The 22,162-nt window shown below is 42.1% G+C and overlaps 3 protein-coding genes across 3 annotated transcripts; 1 reads left to right on the plus strand and 2 right to left on the minus strand.

Moving 5' to 3' along the window:
• Window positions 1-468: 468 nt before the first annotated feature.
• On the minus strand, window positions 469-4,325 carry zbtb8a (zinc finger and BTB domain containing 8A). Its single transcript, XM_018697759.2, has 4 exons — window positions 4,099-4,325; window positions 1,930-2,804; window positions 1,560-1,729; window positions 469-1,399 (listed from the first exon to the last, which is right to left on the minus strand). Exons 1-4 carry the CDS (start codon window positions 4,161-4,163, stop codon window positions 1,082-1,084), a joined length of 1,428 nt encoding a protein of 475 aa, XP_018553275.1. The 5' UTR covers window positions 4,164-4,325; the 3' UTR covers window positions 469-1,081.
• Window positions 4,326-4,896: 571 nt separating this feature from the next.
• gale (UDP-galactose-4-epimerase) lies at window positions 4,897-9,050 on the minus strand. The gene is given in 12 exon segments (XM_018697793.2): window positions 4,897-5,130; window positions 5,284-5,398; window positions 5,562-5,639; window positions 5,753-5,838; window positions 5,969-6,035; window positions 6,160-6,273; window positions 6,381-6,542; window positions 6,544-6,558; window positions 6,896-7,009; window positions 7,671-7,786; window positions 7,964-8,098; window positions 8,888-9,050. Coding segments are annotated over 11 exon segments (1,053 nt in total). The 5' UTR covers window positions 8,085-8,098; window positions 8,888-9,050; the 3' UTR covers window positions 4,897-5,065.
• Window positions 9,051-9,765: 715 nt separating this feature from the next.
• LOC108897974 (kazal-type serine protease inhibitor domain-containing protein 1) lies at window positions 9,766-13,001 on the plus strand. The gene is made up of 2 exons (XM_051078030.1): window positions 9,766-11,789; window positions 11,912-13,001. Exons 1-2 carry the CDS (start codon window positions 11,324-11,326, stop codon window positions 12,076-12,078), a joined length of 633 nt encoding a protein of 210 aa, XP_050933987.1. The 5' UTR covers window positions 9,766-11,323; the 3' UTR covers window positions 12,079-13,001.
• Window positions 13,002-22,162: the final 9,161 nt, after the last annotated feature.

Raw genomic sequence — 22,162 nt, forward strand, 5'->3', positions numbered from 1 at the left:
GCTAACAGGAGATGATGCATTTATTGGAATAAGACATCCTGTGTTTAAAAAAAAAATGGTGGTGTGGACAATTGTTATTCAAATATGAGGTGTCATTTTCAACATTATAAATAGAGCTTAAAGACATATTGTGATATATTTTAATGATCCCACTATTAATTTTGCTATAAATGCTATCATAATGGAAACATTTTCTTATACTCAAAATCAACCCACATTCACTCCCTTCAAGACAATGATAAACCCTCAAAAATGACACAAAAATGAATTTTATTTAACTTTACTGTTGTTGTCGCTGTTATTATTTACTTATATAATGTGATTTTACCTTCTATTCACACTATTTAACATTTTTATTGTAATAAATGGAAAATGCAATCTTATTGTGGAAGAGGAAAACAGTTGGAGATCTGACCTACAGCAGAGTTGCCCGTGTTTATGATGAGGATGAACGAGCCAGACGCAGAATGTATAAAAATATCTTTAATGTGTCAAAAAGTTAAAAAACAAACAAACAAATAAATTATAATTGGCTTTATATCTTAGTGCATATCATAATCAAATATAATCAGAAAAAGCACTGCAACCGTGACACATTGAAAAAAGAAAAGTCTGCTTTTCGACTTTCCCTGCAGGTAGTAGGGAAATAGCAGAGTCGTCATTCTGTCCTTGTCACTTTGTTTTACTTTAACATCAGCTTTTATCAAAGCAGAGTCCCAGAAAGTACAAAAGTGTTCTTCCATGCATATGAAAAAAAAACATATCTTCGAAAGAGTTACCATATAACTATAATTGAAGTAAAGGAAATACTGAACATGCATGCTTTGGATACTGCATATCTTTATGAAGTTTAACAAAAAGCATTCCATTTCATCACAAAGGTCAACAATCTCATTGAAAGTAAAGATTAACCAGTTGCATTTAACTAATAAACAACTAATACAGCATAAATGTGTGTATTTACATTAACAGTTAACTTATTTTATGCATAAATTCTCTTGCATGGATTTTACACACACATTCGTACATGCCTCTGCACACACACACACACACACACACTCTCACGCACTTTGGTCCCAATTCACTGCAGCTCCTCGTCACTGTCGTCCACTTGTTGGATGATGAGGTCGGCCCCCGAGTCTTCGGCCAGGTCATCGTCGTCGGTTACCATCCAGCTTCTTTTGGTGTCCCCCTCCTCCTCCCCGTCCACACCCAGCAACAGGGCTGGCTCCTCATTGGCCCCCTCCAGACTGTCCATGGGGATGTTGTCGCAGCCCACTTCCTGGATGCAAGCAGTACACATGCGGTAGCGTCGCGTGCCCTCACACACCACGTGCCCTGTCTCCTCTGTCACCTGACACTTACACTTCCTGCACACCAGCTTCCTGGCTTGATGGATCTGCAAAGAAGTGAAAAGTGGAAGATCAGACGAAAATGCATTAAATATTAATACGAAGATGTTTAGTCCTACTTGTGTTCCTGCAGCTGTGAGCATATGGGTGTGCTAAAAGAACTTGGCATCATTTTAGATAACACCTCCTGGTTGTTGTTGTACCAACCGTCTCAAAATGGCTGCGTAGGTGCTCCAGGCGAGTAAAGCGTTTATTGCAGGCCTGACAGGGGTACGGCCTCTCACCAGTGTGACAGCGCAAGTGACGCTTCAGGTCTGCCTTCCTCTTCACCGTGTGGGTACAAAAAGGGCATTTGAAGCGCATAATGGGGTTGGAGTCTGCAAAGAGGAAGAGAAACCGCTCACACATTTTGTTTTTTTGTTTATTCCCCAGACAGCACTTTCTATAGAACTGGCTTCTTTTGGGAGTTACACTCAGGCCACTCTGCTTGTGATGAAGTATGTTATTCCTTTTTCTCAGTTCTCTAAAGGCAAAAGAACTATTGATTCTCTATTTTACCACCTAATGTGCAACTCACCTTTATTAAAGTGCCCAATAACACCAACAATCGGTGGTAGGGTTGCGTACAGCTCCTCTGCCTTCTCAGCCTTTTGTGTCCTCGCCTCCTGAATGTCCAAGTCTTCATGCTGGTTGGAGCGGGTGCTGTTGGGCGCTTTCCTCTTGGTTCCTCCTTTACCTCGCCGACGCTCTGATCCGGGCAAGGTGTACAGAGGGTCCTGAGGGTCCTGCAGGTCCTCTGCCTCTGCACTGAGCTCATTAGCAGGGCTGCTTGGGTCAGTCTTCATGGCTGAGGCTGAAGCTTCCTGGTCTGGGTCCTTCCCCATAAAGCTAGATTGGGATCTGGAGTTGTCCCTGGTCCAGAGTGCAGGTGGCGGACTGACGGAGCACGGGCCTTGCTGCTGCTGCTCCGTGGCCTCTTCTCCCACTCCACTGGCGAAGCTGCAGGTCTCAGACAAGCTGAGGCAGCGGTCACTATCTTCATCTTTCACACTGATGTCCAAGGAGGATTTGATGAAGTTCTTGCAGTAGCTGATGACATTGTTCATCTGCAAGTAGCTGGCTGCAGACATCACCTCAATCACATTGTGGCTGGAGAGGTCCAGCTGGCCTGAATAGATGAAATCCAGGATGACGGTGAAGGTCTCGGGGCTGAAGACATCAAAGGTGGCGTTGACGGAGTCGGACAGCCCGTCGGGCCCCTGGGACAGCAGCATGCGGAAGTAGCCGCTGCTGGCGAACAGGACGTTGCGGTGGGCCCTGAAGAGCTGGCCCTCCACCAGCACACTGCAGTCACAAAACAGCTCCTGGCGGCGCTGCTGGTTGAGCTGCTTCAGCAGGTTGCTTTGGTGAGCCACTGTGATGTCAGCGGTGTTGAACCACCTCTGAGGCTGCCTGCAGGAGACAACATGACAGCACTCTCACTGGCTCTGTATGCAGCATAGACTGAGTTGTTCTGCAAGAAAATAAAATATCCTAGAGGCCTTGTACACCTTGTGGACACTCACTACTGAAAATGAGACACTTCCATCATGGATCTAAATGTATGAGCCCATATGCACGCATAATGTATAACATGCATTAAACATACTAATAAGGGAAACACTGGCTCCTGGAGTATGTTCCATGGGACATCTGACCTCATGACTGTTAGTTTACCTTGGTAAATGATTATGCTACAGACCAAAAAATTAATAAAATAAACTGCAGGTCCCATTAAAAACACAGCAGTAACAACCCATTGATTTAGCCATCAATTATCCGCTGTCTTTGTCCCTGCACTGGACCAGCACCAGCTCCGCAGATGGCCCACCCCGCAGGACTTTCTGCCCTGTGATTGGCTGAGTGAGCCTTCAATCAAAAATCCTCTTCTAATGGGCTACACCCGACTCCAGTCAGAGAGCATCGGGTGACAAAACCCAGTAATCATACCTGCGGAAGGTTAAAGCGCGAGTGAAATAACTAATGTTACAAACACATCAGACAAGTGGGAAGAGAAGATAAAACACTGTAGACGTTACATCCAAAGAAAGAAAAAAAATCTGCCGCAACCTCATTTGCAGAATAGTTCTTCCTCTATAGTAACCTATTTATCCATCCTCATGTAGACTCTGAATTACACGCATTCATTTTTAATTATGCGATTTTTGCTAACAGGCTCCGCAGCGCCCGATAACCCACGGTGCAACGCCCGGCCGCGAGACTCTGTAGTGCTCCTCATGTCAAACGAAACCAAGTCTAATATCTTCACTGAGCAATTCCCCGTTAATTCAGACATCAGTCGACCTACAAAACGACACGAGAGTGCTGCAGTCCTGCGAGAGAAAAGCGGGTAGCGGCGCACCAGAGCAGCCCAGTCTGTCCTGGAGCGACGCCCACTTCAGGCTCCAGCCAGCACACAATAGAAAAATAGACACAAACCTCCAGCAACTGAGCATGCCGCGAGCTGATAAATAAATATATTCAGATAGTGTGTCACACGGGAGGGGATAAGACGTGCTAATACGCCCGTTTTCATCCTCAAAAGACCACCCCCGCTTCTCGCCGGAGGTCCGGAGCGCGGCGAGCAGCGGGGAGGATTTGCCTGCTGCCCAAACCCAGCGACTCTTTCCCAGGCGTGAGGTGTCGGTAGGACCCGCTTACGCCCCACGCCGTGATACCCCCCTGACAAAAATCCATCGATACTCACTGATGACTTGATTCACCCGGCGCCCGATAGAGTCTACTCGCCCCCAAGTCTGCCACCATATCCATTTTTTGAATGTCTTTTGCCTTTTTCCCCCCACTGTGCTCTTTTTTTCTCGTCCAGGGTCCACAGTCAGGCACTTCCTGCTCAGCCCTAAAGACCGAAACCCGGTTAGAGCGACTGGAGCACTGTGCTGACGTGGGTGTTTATTAACTGGGTGCCCGAGGGTTCAAGGAGCCATTTAAAGCCCCAGTGCAACGTTTAAATGCACTGTATGAAGAGAATATTATTTAACACTGAATACCCCAGCCTTATATATACATATCTACAGGGACTGATAGACTGGGGCACTCCAGTTATACTCACCTTGTCAAACTGGTAGATTTCTTTAATATAACACTGCATCACTATGAAATTACTAAAGAATCTGTTATGTCCCTGTGTTGCTCAATGGTGACTTTACAGCTGACTCATCATATTTAAAGATGAAAGCATCTGAAACCATAATACTCTTGTGGTTTTGTTATAGGGTCTCAGTAAAGTATTGTGAGTTAAACTCATGATGTTTTCCACACTGCACCAATTACAAATCATTTACAATCATTTGCAACAGCCTGGTTTCATAATGGAGTGGAATTGCAGGCTTCTGTTTCTTTAGTAAGAAAATTAATTTATTCTTTCATTGTTATGGCTCACAGATCAGTACATTGATAGAGAAAATATGCACTGTTAAATCTGACATAACAACACAGAGAAAACAGAGAGACATTTGTACACGATCATTTGGAAATAAGACAACCATTAATGTAGAGCTAATAAGAAATGAAACATGACAGAACGTAAAGCATTCAGCTCCTCCTGAGGTCTCATCATGTGTTTATGCAATATGCAAAAATGAGGAAGTTGACGGTTCGCTTTGGCCCGGTGATTTAGAAAAGGAAAAAACATTTAATGACAGGCTGGAGTTGTATCAAGAAGCTGTGCCATTTGAAAATCCTGTGGGGTTCAAGGACTGCCAGCGCCACAGATCCTCACCTACATGGAAACAGGTACAAAAAAAACTCAAAATAAATAATAATAATAATGATAACAAAAAAGCTGTTATAGGGGAATATTTCAACAAGAAAAAGCTATAATTTATGTGTATTTTTTGGAGGAGGATCAGATGAAATGAAACAGTATATTTACACATTCTTTCCAGGTCGAATTCAGCCTTCCAGCCCAGCTCCTTCTCAGCCAGACGAGGATCAGCGTAGCAGGAGGCAATGTCTCCTCCCCTACGAGGGGCGATCTTGTATGCAATCTATAGAGAGGACGTATTATTGTTATGGTTTACATTAACAAAAACTGAACCCGAAGGATAACATACTGTAGTGTGTTGACGACATCAAGTCACTTCAATTGCTCTCAGAAAATACAATACACAACCCTCATCCTGAAATTGACTTGGTAGAGAAACCACTCACCTCTCTCCCTGATGCCTTCTCCATGGCTTTTACCATCTGGAGCACAGAGTAGCCCCTCCCTGTTCCAAGGTTGTAAACCTACAGACACATACACAATGATGCGCACATGCCACAGCACCAATAAATACCTCAAGTATGTAGACATGGGCAGACAATGTGCTTTAAAATGCTTTTTTTTTTTTTAAATGTACCTTGCACCCGCAGTTGTCCTTCAGCTTCTTCAGAGCTGCTATGTGTCCCTTTGCCAGATCTACAACGTGAATATAATCTCTCACACCTATAGCCAGAGAGAGGAAACACTGTTAACATGATTCTGAACATTAATACACAACTACTATGGCAGTTTACTTGTTATCAAGAGGAGCCCTCTGCCCAACATAATATCATAATAAAATTGTTGTCATTACCTGTCCCATCGAGTGTGTCATAGTCATTCCCAAATACACTGAGGCACTTTCTTCTCCCAATTGCGACCTATGAGGAGATAAAATAAGACAAATGTCAGACCACCCCATAGATCCAAGTACAACACATAATAATATATGCATCCCCAGAGTCCCTCTGATGTAACTGTGTATTTGGCAAAGAGTTCACCTACCTGGGCAACATATGGCAGCAGGTTGTTGGGGATACCCTGAGGGTCTTCTCCTATCAGGCCTGAGGAATGAGCTCCAATTGGGTTGAAATAACGCAGCAGCACTGCATTCCAGTCCTGGGCACACACAATCAATGAGACACCCTCTATGTGTGTGTGTGTGTGTGTGTCTGTGTGTGTGTGTGTGTGTATCTGTGAACACCTTTCTACTTCCTTATCCATACCTTCTCTGCTTTACAGTGGTCCTTGATCATCTCTTCGATGAAGTATTTGGTCTTGCCGTAAGGGTTGGTGCAGCCACCCACCGGGTGCTCCTCGTCGATGGGCAGGTGCTGGGGGTCTCCGTACACCGTGGCTGAGCTGCTGAAGACCAGATTGTGCACCCTTGTGAGCCTGCATCACCTGGGTATACATGCAGATGCACACAAACACGGCACACACGTACAGTCAGCGGCCCGGGAGTACAGCAGACTACAACACACGCATGTATGACGTAGGAGTAAGCATAAACACTAGGGTTGGCGGAAGCAGTGAGCTCCACACACTGAAATCAATGAAGGGTGCAGTGTTAGAATTAGCCAATTCAACATCAACAAAACAACACACACTGTCATGCACTCAGCATACAAAGATGACAATTAGTGCAAATAATGATCAGCTCAGAGTGAAGACTCAAGTTGAGATTTCATGGAGATAGATAGTGACAGATCAGATGACGAAAATGCAAGTTGGGACTGACCTCAAGCAGATTCATGGAGGCGGTGAGGTTGACTCTGTAGTAGCGTAGCGGCTGCTCCACTGACTCGCCGACGGCCTTCAGACCAGCAAAGTGCATCACAGCACTGAAAGCATGCTGAAACACGGACATATAGAGAAGGTAAGTGTAGTGGATGTGGGCAGTGAGGAAGAACTTTCCATGACTATGAAAACATGTTTTAAAAGCTATTTGAGAATGTACGGTGGCCATCAGGGGCATTCTCTGGAAACCACAGTGTATAAATAAGTGTAGAATTATGATATTGTTCCATCATTACTTAATGCAGTGATTGTTTCAGTCACCAAAGACCAGCATTTATTCAATAACATTAATTTCAGAGCTGATTTATAAGAAAAAAATATTATTCTGATGCACACTTAATTTTTTTACACATTAAAAAAATCAGAGTTTAGGCTGCAACTAACAATTGTTTTCACTGACCACATATTTTCTTGATAAACTACTTAATTGGCTTGTCTAAAAATTGTCAGAAAATAGTGAAGATGCTCCTTTCCCAGAGGCCAAGTTGACATATTTAAATCAGCTTTATTTGACCCCAAATATATTCCATTTACAATCATACATGTCTAAGAAAAGCATCAAATCCTGACATCTGATAACACCAAACTGGCATTTTTGCTTGAAAAACAATTAAAAAAGTTAACTGATTGCCAAATAGTTGCAGGTGAATTTTCTGTCAATCAATTAAGAGAGTATCTGTTTCAGCATTAGTCAGGTAAATAAATCAGCTACTGACCTTTTTGAAGAGTTTTTCCAAACCAGGTCTGTCCAGAAGGTCCAGTTCATGAAACTCAATGCTGGTGCCCAGAAACTTCTCTATCCTTCGTATGCTCTCTGGCACATCCCCTTCTCCTCCATTCACAACAGGATGTAGAACACACACACACACACACACACACACACACACACACACACACACACACACAGTAATATCAGATATGAATATCGCCTTACTAAACAAACACACTTAGAACTGCCAAATTTATGATGATGAAAGAAGTGATTCAGTGGTCTAGTAAGGGAGTTTACCTCTGACAGCGTTACTGAAGTTATCTACTACGACTGGCTGGAAGCCTGCTTCAATAAGCTCCACCACACAGTGACTCCCGATGTAGCCCGCTCCACCTGTAACCAGCACCTTCTCTGCCATTCTCTGAATCTGCCACATATAACATAACAATACATAAAATCAACCCTCTGTGGTTACTCTATCCCACTTAGCATGCTGTGAGTCCTGATTTGAGCAGAAAGCAGAATGACTTGAGGCCACACACATACCTGCTCTGGAAAAACAGGATATCCTTTTGTCTGAGCCCCTTTGAACACACCTGAATGGTTTGTTAGGCCCACAAGACAGATATTTGACCCACCCATACTGTCACACGTCAGCAGGTTCAACCCTTAACCCGTCTAACCACATAAAACAATTACAGTGCCTGTCAGTTACAACTACTTTTCATTGTTCTAAGCTATTCTTATCTTTTGAGAGCTCACTTATTGTCACCGAGGTCTTTCCAGACTGCGTCATGAAAAGTTTAGAATTTAGTGCCATTCGAACTATCACCATGAGTACAGCACAGGCCACTGCTGAATGCTGCATGGGAACAAGTCAAGTCAAGTCAAATTTTATTTATATAGCGCCAATTCACAACAGAAGTTATCTCGAGACGCTGTAACAGAATTTGTTATACTATACACTCACTTACATGTACATACATGTCACTGAGGCTGTGTTTGAGATTTTGAAAATAAACTATACAATGAAAACTTATTACTAACGGTCTGTGTGTAACTTCAGCCTATTATGACACATATAAACTGTTTTCATTGTTACACAGTAGCCACTGCATCTTTGTCAGGTCCACTAAAAACCCAACAACCTACACCACTTCCTTGACGAACTGTCAAAATGCCCCTACATTGTAGAGTGTAACAGAGAATGTTAAAATACTTACTGAGGTTCCCACTGAGAGTGCAAATCGTCGTTTCCGGTAGAGTCTCTTGGCAAAACTGGTCAGGAGAATGTGGGTCAGTGCGTGTGGAGACAGAATGATGACTTATCTGTCAGTCCATTTAGTGAAGTTTCTCCTCTCTCCTTTGGAAATCGCTTTACTTCCTGTTAAACGTGGAACGGAGTTAAGAGAGTGGTTAACGCACAACTTCCTGTATGCATTCTTTCAAAATAATAGTGAGCGGTCCTACATTTTTCTCACACGTCCTCGAAGTCAATTAAGTTTGAAGTGCGACCTGAATTAAACAATCAATGAGTCGCGTAACACCACGTAGGATATCCACAACAGCAGTTAAACTTGTGGTCATCGCGGCATGATTTCATTGGACAATTTTTGTTTTGAAGTATAGAGCGGACTCACACTATGCGTAATCGCTAGCTTCACTGTCCTCCAAAGTCTCTGCCGCGCTACGTGATCGCCTCACATGCCATGACGCCAGGCAGCGCTCTAATAAAGCCACGCCTTTGAGCATTCACACAGGGAGGTGATTGTCCTGAGCAGCATCCACCTCTGTGAGCAATCTGCTGCACACCGGATGGCAAAGGAAAAGTGCCACGTTACTCCAAAGAGACACGGAAGGCAGATCATTCAACCAGCACTAACTGAGTTACATGTTATCTTACTTGGCCTTACAGGTATATACAGAGGATATAGGTAGATATATGTATACATACCCACACGTTGATCAAATGATTCATTGACAAAGAGATACAACAATCAAACTCAGTGAGGCCATATAGAACTTTATGGTTGCACACCTGTCTTTGTGGCAACCTGTCACTGACGTGATACATTCCCTAGCCTCTTACCCTGATTTTAACCTTCACAGCACAGAATATCTAACCCTAACCTTAACCTAAATCTAATCTGACCCTAACCCTAAAACCAAGTCTTAATCCTCAAACAATCAGTTAAACTTGTGGAGTTCAGCATTTTGGTCCACACAAAGTATAGTCCACACAAGTACAGTGGGCTCCCAGTTTTTGAACTGTGGTAAAACAAGACTCACAGACACACACATATACACACACAATCACACACAAAGCTAGATACAAATTATAATACTCATATAAAATTACAACATATATACAAAACATTCAAATTAAAGTATACTGAGGAAACAATGATAAAGTAATGACAACAAAACAAATTACATTATTTTAATTCACAAGACTAAGCTTGAAGAGTTTCTTGACTGGCCCCATGTGTTCTATCAACAGACTGCTCCATATGAATAGTATCCAGAAAGACATACTGGGAAATATGATCTGATATGAAATCTATTAGCATTATTACATAATGGGTAAATGGTGTCAAAGTGATGACTGATGTATGAGTACTTCAAGACTGTGCAAACATACAGTAGCTGAGGTCACTTTATGTGGAAAACACACACACACACACACACACACACACACACACACACACACACACACACACACACACACACACACACACACACACACACTACCACAATCACTCAGCTTAGTTTTATTCCTGATTCTGAGGAACAATAACCTCATACTTAACTCAATATATTTCATGTTTTCCATCATTTAAAATCATTTGCATCCTTTTCCACACTCCATATTTTCCATTTACAAACAAATACTTGTGCTCCTCCTCCACAACACTAACAGAATCATTATGAAATCATACAAAAAATGTTCCAAACCCAAAGGAATTTCACACTACTCTGCTAGATAGAGAGCCTCTGAAATAAAGCTACATTTTCTACTAATGTCAGATCCTTGTTTGTTTTTGTTTGATAATGCATGTTAAATACACTGTATATTAGGATCACTGTGTTCATGTAGACAGTTGCTGTTTTCTGTTACATTTGTATGAAGTGCAGATTGAGCGGGATTCTTTTATATCCTGTGCCATTTCTGAAGTCCGTTTGCCAGTCCCTGCTCTCCCCACTGGTACACACACTGGCACATGAAGAAAGGCAGCAGAATTGGGAGGAAAGAAAGATGAAACGAGTCGGATACCTGAGAGATTAAATTTGCTTGCTCCATTCACTGCAAATGCCACCTCTTTGTTAGAAAGGACTTGGAGCTGATGAAGAAATCTCAAGGAGGAAAACAACATGGCAAAATAATTCAGCAGGGGTACATGGTAATAATAACAAAAAACAATCCAACCATTCAGAAGAGGACAGAAGAGAGGGGACAGAAGGAAACATTTAAAACTCAGAGGAGGAAAAACATGTGACTATTTCCAAGAGAACAGCAGAAAACCAGGACTGCCATCTCTCTTATAACTTGATTTAGTTTGTAACCCTTTTACAGTTTTATTTTGGGTCAACTGTGTACCCTCAAGTTGTTACTTCAGGATTGGTTTCTGACTTTGTGTGTTGATACAGGTCAGCAGCATGTCACAGCTTTGCTTGTGTGCCTGTATATGTGTGAGTATATGGCTCCACACTTCTCTCGGGCTGCCACCCCAGCATCGTGGGTGGCTGCGGCTGTGGGAAGAAGGTGAGGGCTGCGGGGATTGTAACCAGCACCTCTGCCCTCCGGTGCCTGACGACTGCCCCGCAGGCAGGGTGCTGGATGACTGTGGATGCTGTGAGCAGTGTGCTAACGTGGAGGGGCAGCAGTGTGACCCAGATGGAGCCCAGAAGTTCTATGGTCAGTGTGGAGAGGGCATGGTCTGCCAGAGGAAAATACCAAAAAGGGAACACAGAGCTGAACCAGAGCCTACATGTGAGTGCCAGGATAAGGGATCTGTGTGTGGTTCAGATGGGTGGACGTACCCAAATGTTTGCCAGATGAGAGAGGCTGCCACCCGCCAAAACACAACCCTAAAGCTCTCCGGGAGAGGACCCTGCTACTCTGGTTACTAAACTAATTTCTTACATATGTTGTCAGTCCATAAAACTGAATAGTTTTAAGATTTCATTGACAACTTAAAGTGTCCCAATTTTGAACCTTGGGGTACTCCTTTCCCTCTGCTGCAGCCCCCCGTATCCTTCAAGGTCCCAGAAACCTGTCCAACTACACAGGGAATGACATTGTGTTTGCCTGCGAGGTCTCAGCCTACCCTCTTCCAAACTTGAACTGGAGGAAAAAGGGGAGGGGAAACTTCTTGCCAGGGGATGATCCTCACATCTCTGTCCAGGTTTGAAAATAACTTTATTTACTAGGCATTACTGAACTTTTCATCAAGCAAGTATGCTTTGATTGTACTGTGCCCTGTTGAGTCTTGAATTTGTATTTCAAAAGGACCTTTGAAGCAGTTTACTCGATATATGAAGATGTTTTTGATTGATGGGGCATTACACTGATTTAGCACACATATCTAAGTTTATTTATCACAAGGGGCAGTACACAGCCTGTGAAACCTTGCCTTCTGCTGATTTTAATCTTGACTATTCTATTCTATTCTGATTTTAATCTGTCTTGTGAGACCTCCTGCAAAATAAATAAATAAATAAAAATAGCTTCAAAATAGGTTAAAATAGCAGTAATTAATCATATATTTAATCACTTCCCCAGAAAAGCACTTCTACTTTACTTCAAGTGTATTCATAAATGAGATGAAACAGTGGCAATAACAGATTTCCCTTTTAGCACCCACACAGCAATGTGCTCTTGTGCCTTTCTTCACTTGTTTTACAGTCATACACGTGGCTAAATGCTCAACTGCTTAAAAACAAAAAAGCTGCTGAAGCAAGGGGGTCAGTTCTGGCCCAAATTAGTATCAGTAATGATTATGATAGAGTTATGATTTATATGACCACCCATACTGCTGATCATAGTCTAAGGTACACACTTCTTTCATTTGAGTTGATTTATATCATCTGTCAAAATTAAATCCCATCATCTATCAGGCTCGTGGAGGCCCCCAGCGCTACACCGTCTCTACCTGGCTGCAGATACACAGCCTCCTCATCTCTGATGACGGCGTCTACTCGTGCATCTCCCGCAATGCTTTGGGAGAAACATCCGCTTCAGCACAGCTCACAGTCTTGAGACGAGGTGAGTCACTCAGCGTCACCGTTAAATGTAGCCAACAGTGAATCTGACCTTTGTGCTAAAGCAGCTCAATGGAATTCTAAAAAAAAAAAACACTGTTTATTCTTACTTGAAACATTTTCTTATCTACTCTCCAGTGGTGGAGATGATGAAGGGCAAGGCGGAGGAGGCTGAGGAACATGTTGATCATCTGGAGGAAGGCAGTGGTGATGGACAGCTGGCATCTGGAGATTACCTGGCATTAATTTAAATCAGTTTATAGGAGCTGTCTATGCAAGGAGTCCTCAGGAAAAAAAAAGAAGTCTTTGGACTAACACAACGGATCAGCTGTTTGTAAATTAAGGAGCATGATGTCTGTCAGTCACCACTCACTATTCAGTTGTAACATGAATAACTAATTAAGCCTCACATCTGCTTATATTTACATGTTAATTGTATCATGGCAAACAAATAAATATGTAATAATAATATTGTTATTGCTGTGTAGCATATCTTAACTTTGATGATCATTATTAAATGAATCCTTTAATACTGACATACTCATCTGCCCATTTAAATCTGTCACAAATTTGGATGTTGTAGATGCCAAACCCCCAAAACACAAGAGAAACAGTTCATACGTCTTAATAAAATTCAATTTGATGAGACATTACTTATATAATTACAAAAATGGATAAAAGTCACCTCTAAAGTCCACTCCACCCAGCAAACACAGCATACAGTATATTCGCTCACTGGGGGGGGGGAAAGAGTGATGGATGGAGCAAGAGAGGGTGTGACCATCCGCAGGGTCCCTGTCTGATTCTCTTCATCTCTCTCCACCTGAGTGCCAGTTAATCCTCCCCTCATCCCCCGACTCCCAGCTGGATACACCGGCTCCTTCTGAATGGCAAGCTGCATTAACACGGAGGAACTTTCCCCCGCTGTCTGTTAGTCAAAGCTGATTGGAGATTACAGGCCTGCGGTGAAAACACAGCCCTCCATCTCATCTCAAATCACTTTCCAACCCTTTCTCTCCCTTTATCTCTCCTTCTTCTCTTCATTTCTTTATCTTCTTAATCCCAACTCTCCTCCTTTTCAATGTCATCAACTTTCACTTGCCACTACATTTCTGCCCCTATTCAGTGCTCTTTTTGACAGCTGAATGACAAGAAAGATGAAGAGGAGGAAGGAGAAAGTGGAGGGAAAAAAAAAAGCTTCCCCTCCTGAGTGGAGCCAGAATGATGTCATGGGGGCATTTGTCCTCCTGGTGTGGAGGCTTCCCTTCCTCTGCTAATTACCTTGTACAAACTCGAATCTGATATGGCGGATATGAGGCCCAAATACAATTATTGTGGGCTAACAAAGAGATATTGAGATTCAGGGAATGAGGGAGAGACTGCAAGTGAGATAGAAGGGTAGACACACGCGCCGCCATGTGTGCACACACACACACACATACAGTGACCGCATGGATGCGCACACGCTCACATACCCACCCACACACACACAAACACAACCACTTGTCCTTCCCCTCCATTCCCTCAGATAGGCTAATGTTATTACTGGGGTAATTATCCTCATTAGTGCCAGCAGCTGTAGAGAACCCATTGCTTGCTGTTCAAACTCCACCCCGAACCTTTCTATCTTCCCATCCCTTTTGTATTCTCTAGATCTCATTTAGAGACTTTGTCTTCAGCCTTTGCGTGCTGGGTGGAGGTAGTTGTACAAACAGAGGCCATTAAATGTCTAATAAGGCAGCGTTACCCTTGTTTTCTGACCTGTGAGGGTCCATTTTTAGATGCATAATGTTGTGCAGCATCAGACCAGACCAGTGTGTAAAGTCTAGGAAATAGTAAATAAATTGTAGATAAATAATTATAAATAAACAATACTTAGAAACAGTAATCAGCTGTCCTGAGACTAGAACAGAAACTTGATATTTTGATGTAAATTGCAACAGTATTGGTTTTTCCATCTGTCATTTGCACTCACGAGGCGCTCCAAGTTGAACAACTGGACACCAGATGGCACTGTTTAGTCAAGTAACCACTTCATACTCCACTTGACTGACTGTGCTTTTACAGCTAGATGATCTTCTAACATTACTCTCGCCTGTCATCTGTTGAATTTTTTACTTTTTACATCTCTCTAAAAAAAACAAGCCATTCTTCACAAAAGAAAATTAGCTGTCATTGTCCTTCCTCCTTGGATTCAACAACACTTTTCACACTGCCTGTCTACTCATGTGATGTTTATGTGAAAGCACCCTGAAAATGATTTCCTTCATGGTTTTTAACTTAACGCTCTGTTTTCATCTTTACACACACATTATGAGATCAACAACTGAAACAGGCGGCTTTACACACAGCATCCCTCCCCGCTCTGTGAGATTGCCTTTTGTTTTATTGCCAGGGGCTGGTGCGGACAGTAGGTAACCTGTATACTGCTAAGCCCCGCATCAGGCGCTAAATGTCATGCATAGCCTGTTTTTATTGGCTGATATGGCCTGTTGTGCCCTTCTCCTTTTCCTGGAAGCCATTGTTAAAGAGCTGGTTGTTAATGCTGCTGACCAGATGGGCTCCTTCTCCCTGCAGGTCTGACTGAGGGTGTTTACCATGCACTGGGCTGTGGATAACAGGTGAGACTGCTGCTGGCTTGTCAACCAATAAGAGTGCAGCAGATGTCTGGCCTCTGCCTGTAAACCTTTATGTGGCATTTGGGGTTGTATGGAGGTGGCTTTGATAATAACATTGAATCAAAGTGAATTCTGGTTTATATGTTTTTTTTTTTTTTTTTTTTTTTTTTTTTACATGTGACTATTAAGATGGTTATGAAAGAGATGACACTAAGCTGCCTCCACATTCAGTCCACTGCTATCTCAGTCTCCCTGAGCCCCATATACTGAGTATTTTTTGCTTTAAGAAATTTTGGTTAGATAAAGTTCAAGCATCTTTTTGTGTATCTAGTATTTTAAATGAAAAATCACCCAGCCATTTAATTTTCCTTTCATAAAGTTCAGGCACCATTGCCAGAAATGTTCCCTCATCCCTTGTGTGACAAAATGTTTCCAGCATTAGCTGAGCAAACAGTGAACATTCCTTTCCCTTTCCAGTGCAGGCCATCTTGAATTACTGCAATTTGGTATCATGGCAACAGAAAAGGTAAGCCCGGGCCTGGGATTGTTGATGAGTAGTCTTTTAAAGCTTTGAATCAATCTGCCTTAATGGATGACCTGTGTCTAGCGTGCATGTATGGATTAGTTTGGCTGGAGCACCTGTCCCTGCTCTGTCAACAGCAGATCAGGTTACTGGATACACATTCACCTGGCTGACACAACTTCCTGTGATTGAAAGTACATCATCTTTTGTTCACTGCTGCTCTCAAAATATTGAAGTTGAAATTACTTGAATACTCCATCTCTACATTATGTGTGAAAGAACTTTAAGATTAATATAATATACAATAAAAAAAGTGATAAAGCTCTCATTATGCAGAAAATCTTGCACAACACATTATTTCTAAAAATATTTGCCTAATGTCTGTTTTCTGATTTTAAGATCTTATCCTAATGAGGACTCTCAGGTTGATTACGGAGTTAAGCTGCCAGCACGGCCCAGTGAAGCGAGGCTGAGGCTAAGCTTAACCTCCTTTCAAGGACAGCTTGCATCCCACATCAGACCTGAATTGGGAGATGAAGCTCAGTCAAGAGTGGGAAGAATAGTCGCTCTGAACTTTGCTCTTGAGTACTGAGATTTAAAGATTATATTATTTTAAAGTATTTCCTTCTGATTTCCAGTCAGATATTGTGTATTACACATATCTGTCTGGGGTCTTGTGGAATTTTGAAGAGAACTGGGAAATTAGAGCATCTGACAGGATTTCAAGCATATCTTTGCTTTTAGTCTCCTAATCAGGGCAGATATTTCCTCTCAGTTTCTCAGAGCACAATAGGAAGAAAATCCCTTTAGATTCATGGTAACATCTTTCAGAATTGATCATTTCTAAGCAGTCAGCCAGCTCTATCATATGCTCATGTGTAAATGCTCAAATGAACATCACCCAGCCTATAAAGGTAAAACTTTAATGCAAAGGAGTCCAGAAAGGGAAATAAACACTTCTTTCATCCAGCTAGAACAAATTCCGCTCATATACAGCCTTATACTCCTGGTGTGGCCTGACTGCTACTCTGTATTCACTGTCATCTCCATTATTCCCCTGATGATGAAACGATTAGCTAGCAACCTTTATGCTAACCACAAAGCTGGACGGGTGATGGATGGGCTAAGTGATAGACTCAGGCGGTTGGTTTGGGAAGCTTTGTCCTGGATCTTTGACACCTTCTATCTTGTGATCCATAAAGCCCCCCATTGCCTCCATCCAACACCCAGAACCACGTCAGTTACCCCCACCAGCTGCCTCTGACCCCTCATCATAGCCCTGCCTCTGCTTGCCATGTGCTGGGAGTCAAAGGGTTCCCACCTATCACTCATCAGAATGGAACCCCACCATCTCCTGCCCCACGCACTAAATCACAATCAATCGCTTGTGAGACAGAGATGGATTGGGACATCCACGACCCTGTACCTTTCAGTTAGGCCCCCACCCTCCAAAGGGCTGCTGTCACTGACAGATAATAGAGGTGATTCTAGGAGGAGTGGGCAGGTCAAGTCTGCCGCCCCTGGTAGGAAGTTATCACAAAGCAATGGAGGGAAATTCTTTTCTCTTTAGGAACAACAGCCACAATGTCTAACAGCATGTCTGACAGAAGGACGTGTGGTAGAGAAAGGTTTGCTTTGATGCTAAAAAAAAAAAACGGCTTTATAATAAAATCTAAATCTATCCAAATTTAATTCAGTGCACACTGTTAAGAGATGTGGAGAAAAATTCTTACAAGGCTAAACTGGTGGGTCTTGAGTTATATCAGTGTGTTGGTTAATGCCACTCATTAAAAGTTCACAAAGGTCTCTCCCCCAAAACAAAACAAAAAACACATGTCACAAAAAGGCTTAATATTAGATTTGTACAGAAAGTAAAACCTTTTCATATTAATTGGCTACTGAAAATTAGAGCTACAAAGCTGTGCCTAAGCAGTGTGTGATAATCCAATTTCAGCTAACTCAAGTTGATAACACACATCTCTTGTACTGTAACTGTCTCTCTCATTACTATAAGCATTTTAACGTAAAATACATGCATGAATCAAATTATGCTCCAATGTGTCAGTTAAGTCTGTTAAATGTCTTTCTAACAAGCTAACTGTTAGCTAGACAATTAAGTAGACTTATCACGCTAAGCCATCAGTGGAAAAGCTCCTTTTAATGTTAACATAATTCAAATAAACTAGGTGGGTTCTGTCGTTAGCATAAGATTCTCCATATTTATAAAAGATATTGTTCTTCATACTTGGCTAACGTGATTTCTAGATAACATCTGCCATACTGGTAAACCAATGAAACTGGATGCTATGTGGGTTATCCCTCATTTTATTAATGTTATATGTATTATTTTACTCAAAGTTATCAAAAATGAGGCTTAAAAACATACACATAATGCAATTATAACCAACCTAATGACTCCTAATGAGCTAGTCTACCCTTTAAAATGCTGGACTCAACCAATTAGGAGCACCATATCTGTACAAAGATGTAAAACCTAAAATCTATGTGCTATCAGAGAGCTGCCTCACTTCTACAGCTTATCGGCTGTCTCTTTTTCTCCACTCTCAAAATAATACAATCTTGACATTCTGCCACACATCATTGTGTGTATTTCAAGAGTTGCTGTCTAGTGCTTCCTGATTTACTTCACAACAGACTGAGTGATTGCATCATTCACATGAGCATTGACAACAAATATCATTCAGACATGTAAAAGTCTCCATAATGCCATAACACGATGATTGGGAGTGAAAGATCTTATTCTGTATTCACTGCCAAGGGCTCAAGGAGGATCATTCACATGTAGATGTGTCCTTCTGGAAGTGCCTCAGCTATACAATTTCCATTTAGATAAGGTGTATACACAAATAAAGAAAGGACATTGGGTTCTTCATTTGATTAACTAATCATAGTCTTTGTAATTCCACTCGGAGACCTTGAAGGGCAGTGCCGGGCTGTGCACCCTGATTAGCCTATGCATGATTGCTGCTGCTATGGCACAAATCAGTTCAAGTAACTCAACTACATACACTACACAGTGGTTGTGATTAAACAGGCGATTAAGACAGAAGAGAGTTTCTGTCTGTTTAATCCCTTTTCCCATTGTCTAAATAGATAGCCACAGTATATTCCCTGATCAACAATAACTGAACACCACAAGAATTGGAGTGGGAGGTGATTAGGGTCTTAAAGCTCCCTGGAGTGTGGCTGCAGGTTGTTTGTGATTAGCTCGAATTTAAAGGTACATTCTGTTCTTATTGCCTCTTGCTGGAGCAGGGAATTCATTATCTGATGTTTAAGCCGAAGGGAAAAAAGAAAAAGACACACACACACACACACACACACACAGCCCCAGGACAGATGTAATATCTTTAAGTGAGAATGGAATTATCCACATTTGAGGCACAAAACATGCCAAGTGAGGAAGCTGCTGGTTCACGGCATGTTGACAAACCAAACAAAACACTCCTCAACCTCACGACTCAAGCTTCGAAGTGCTTTAACCCTCTTCCCACTTCTCTGCTAGCCCTCTTCATGCAGTGCAGTGGTGTCTATGTATCATTTGAAGGCTGTATAGAAACTCTACAGCCCCTCTCCATGACTGATCTCTTTTGATAGAGCTCATTATGCAAACTGTTCCCAACTCCCGCTGCATAATTAGTGCTTAATTAATTTGAGTGAAATCTTTCATCTGTCTGTGTCCGGCCAGCTCCTTCCTTCCATTTACAACATGATATTAATTTCAGAGGGGGGAATGGTAGCCCAGCTGATGAAAAGGCTGATATAATTAATCAAGTACTGTATCTTTTTCCTTCGTTTTTTGCAGGAATAATAATAAGTGTGATGAGCAGAGTCTGATTAACCCTATTATGCTCCCTAATTAGGGTGATCATTTAATAATCAAGGAAGCAGCAAAATTATAAGAGAATGCAAATTATCCCACCTAATGAAGAGTGTGCCAATTCTGGGAATTCTTTGTTTGGAAAATGTTGCATTCCAAAATCAAAGGTCAAGAAAAGGTTCCTCTTTGTGTTAAGGATGTACTTATATAGTTGAGCCTAAAATGTTTCTGGTTCTTTATATGTTTCTTAGACTCTTGTAAATCTCTATGGAAAACTGACACAACAAAAGGAGAAAAATTGCATGAAATATGCCATGAAATAACATATAGCATATTAGATTTAAAAAAAAATGTTACAACTCCCATTTCTGTAAGTAAATATATAGCTGAGGGCTTAAGCCAGTTAGCTTAGCTTAGCACAGCACAGCTAGCCTGGCTCTGTGCTCTCTTTGCTTTGTTTGACAAGACATTTTGGTTCTACATGGGTTAATTTTCTGGTTTCTTGACTGGGTGAAGTGGCTAACCCTAGTAGTAGGGTTATATTTTTAGTTTTGGACAGAAGCAGAATAGCAGTTTCCCCCTGTTTGAAGTCTGTATGCTAAGCTAAGTTAAACAATTGCCATATAGACGTGAAAGTGGCAGTGATTTTCTTATCTAACTCCTGGCAAGGAAGCAAGTAAGCGTCTTCTTCTTGGCCAGCTCTCCCTTAAAAAAGAGAGTGTATTCTCAAGGGACTTCCTGGTTACATAAAGGTTATAAGAGTATTTCCCAAAATAGAGACCTATTCTTTCAATTTTCAAAGCAAGACAAAGCATCAGTAACACTGTGAAATAAAATAATCAACATCATGTTAAAATAAACTTATTTCAGCTGCGCATCATCACTCATCTGAGAGTAGGCGTGACAGAAAAACTGTGAATGTTCATTAGGTTGGCTCTCATTTATTCCAGGTGCTTAAAGCTGACTGGGCACCAGCTTTTATTTCCCACTGGCCCTGTGTGTTTTATAGAGCCTGAGGCACTAAGAGGCAGCTGCCACTGTAAACTCAAGGGCAGAAGTTCAGTACCATGGACAGCAACCAGTCTCGTCGAGAGCGATAACACTCAGTGGACATGTTTAGATCTATGGCTTAAATGTGACCTTGTGAATATTAATACTAGAGACAGGACAGTTATGTATTTAACAGAGATTTTAACATGTGTTTAATGTGTCTTTGTGTGAATAAATGAGATAAGCTGACTAATAGTTTAAGGCTACAAGAAAGATGACCAGTGTGTAGCTCTGTATGTTAATACATAAAGGATATGGCCCATTAGGTCTGCCAGAGCCCATCTTTCATGCTCCTAGATGATACAACTGCTGTCTACAATTTCATCAAGATAATGGTGACCTCATATATGGAGTCTGTGAGCAATGGCCCTGATTTCATTTTTCTTACATGGAGTCATTATCAGTATCATTGCAATCTTCAGGGAGCCAGTGAGGAACAGGACAGACCTTTTTTGTAGTCCACTTGTGAGAGAAATGTATTGACTACTAAGCCAAATGCTTGTCAGTAAGATCCTTTATACGCTGGCTGCTCTTGCTACAGCATGTGCGCCTCCTCCACTTCTTTGTATCTGTGAGGTGTGTGCATGTGCGTGTGTGTGTCTACATGAATGTACCTCAATTTACTCCTCTTCACCCCCATAGTGCAGCTGTGCCTCAGAGAACTCTTGTGAAGTAATTGAATGAGCCGGGGCAGGGGGAAACCTGTGGCAGCGAATGTGGTGCCCGCTGGCCTTATTATCTGTAATACGGCAGCTGCTCTGCCTGCGCTTTCTCATCCACTCATGAATACAGAAATGAATGTGATGGACGTCAGAGGTGAACGCAGAGGGGAAAAACAGGCCAGAGCCCGTTTTAATCAGCTCCCAGATAGAACAATCACTTTATCCACCTCCGCAGCTCAGAGGTGAATTAGTGTTTAACATTCCAGGGCATGCTTTCTGACAGGGGACTCCACCCCAAACAACCAATGGACTGCGGAGATTATTGAGAGACACTCTGATGCTTTTGATGAGTAAATTAGAGCTAAACATGCCCCTGGGACTCTAGTGACTGATATGCCTGATATGCAGGAAGACCTCTTTTAATAAGAGGCTCTTTACAAGAAAAGAAAATCTGGTGTTGTCCCTTTGAAGCCTTTCTTCATATGTCTGCACACACACACAACATTAGATATAACCAATAAAAACATCCCTCTAGTCATA

This window comes from Lates calcarifer, linkage group LG19 (genome assembly GCF_001640805.2).
Source record: "Lates calcarifer isolate ASB-BC8 linkage group LG19, TLL_Latcal_v3, whole genome shotgun sequence".
NCBI lineage: Eukaryota > Metazoa > Chordata > Actinopteri > Centropomidae > Lates > Lates calcarifer.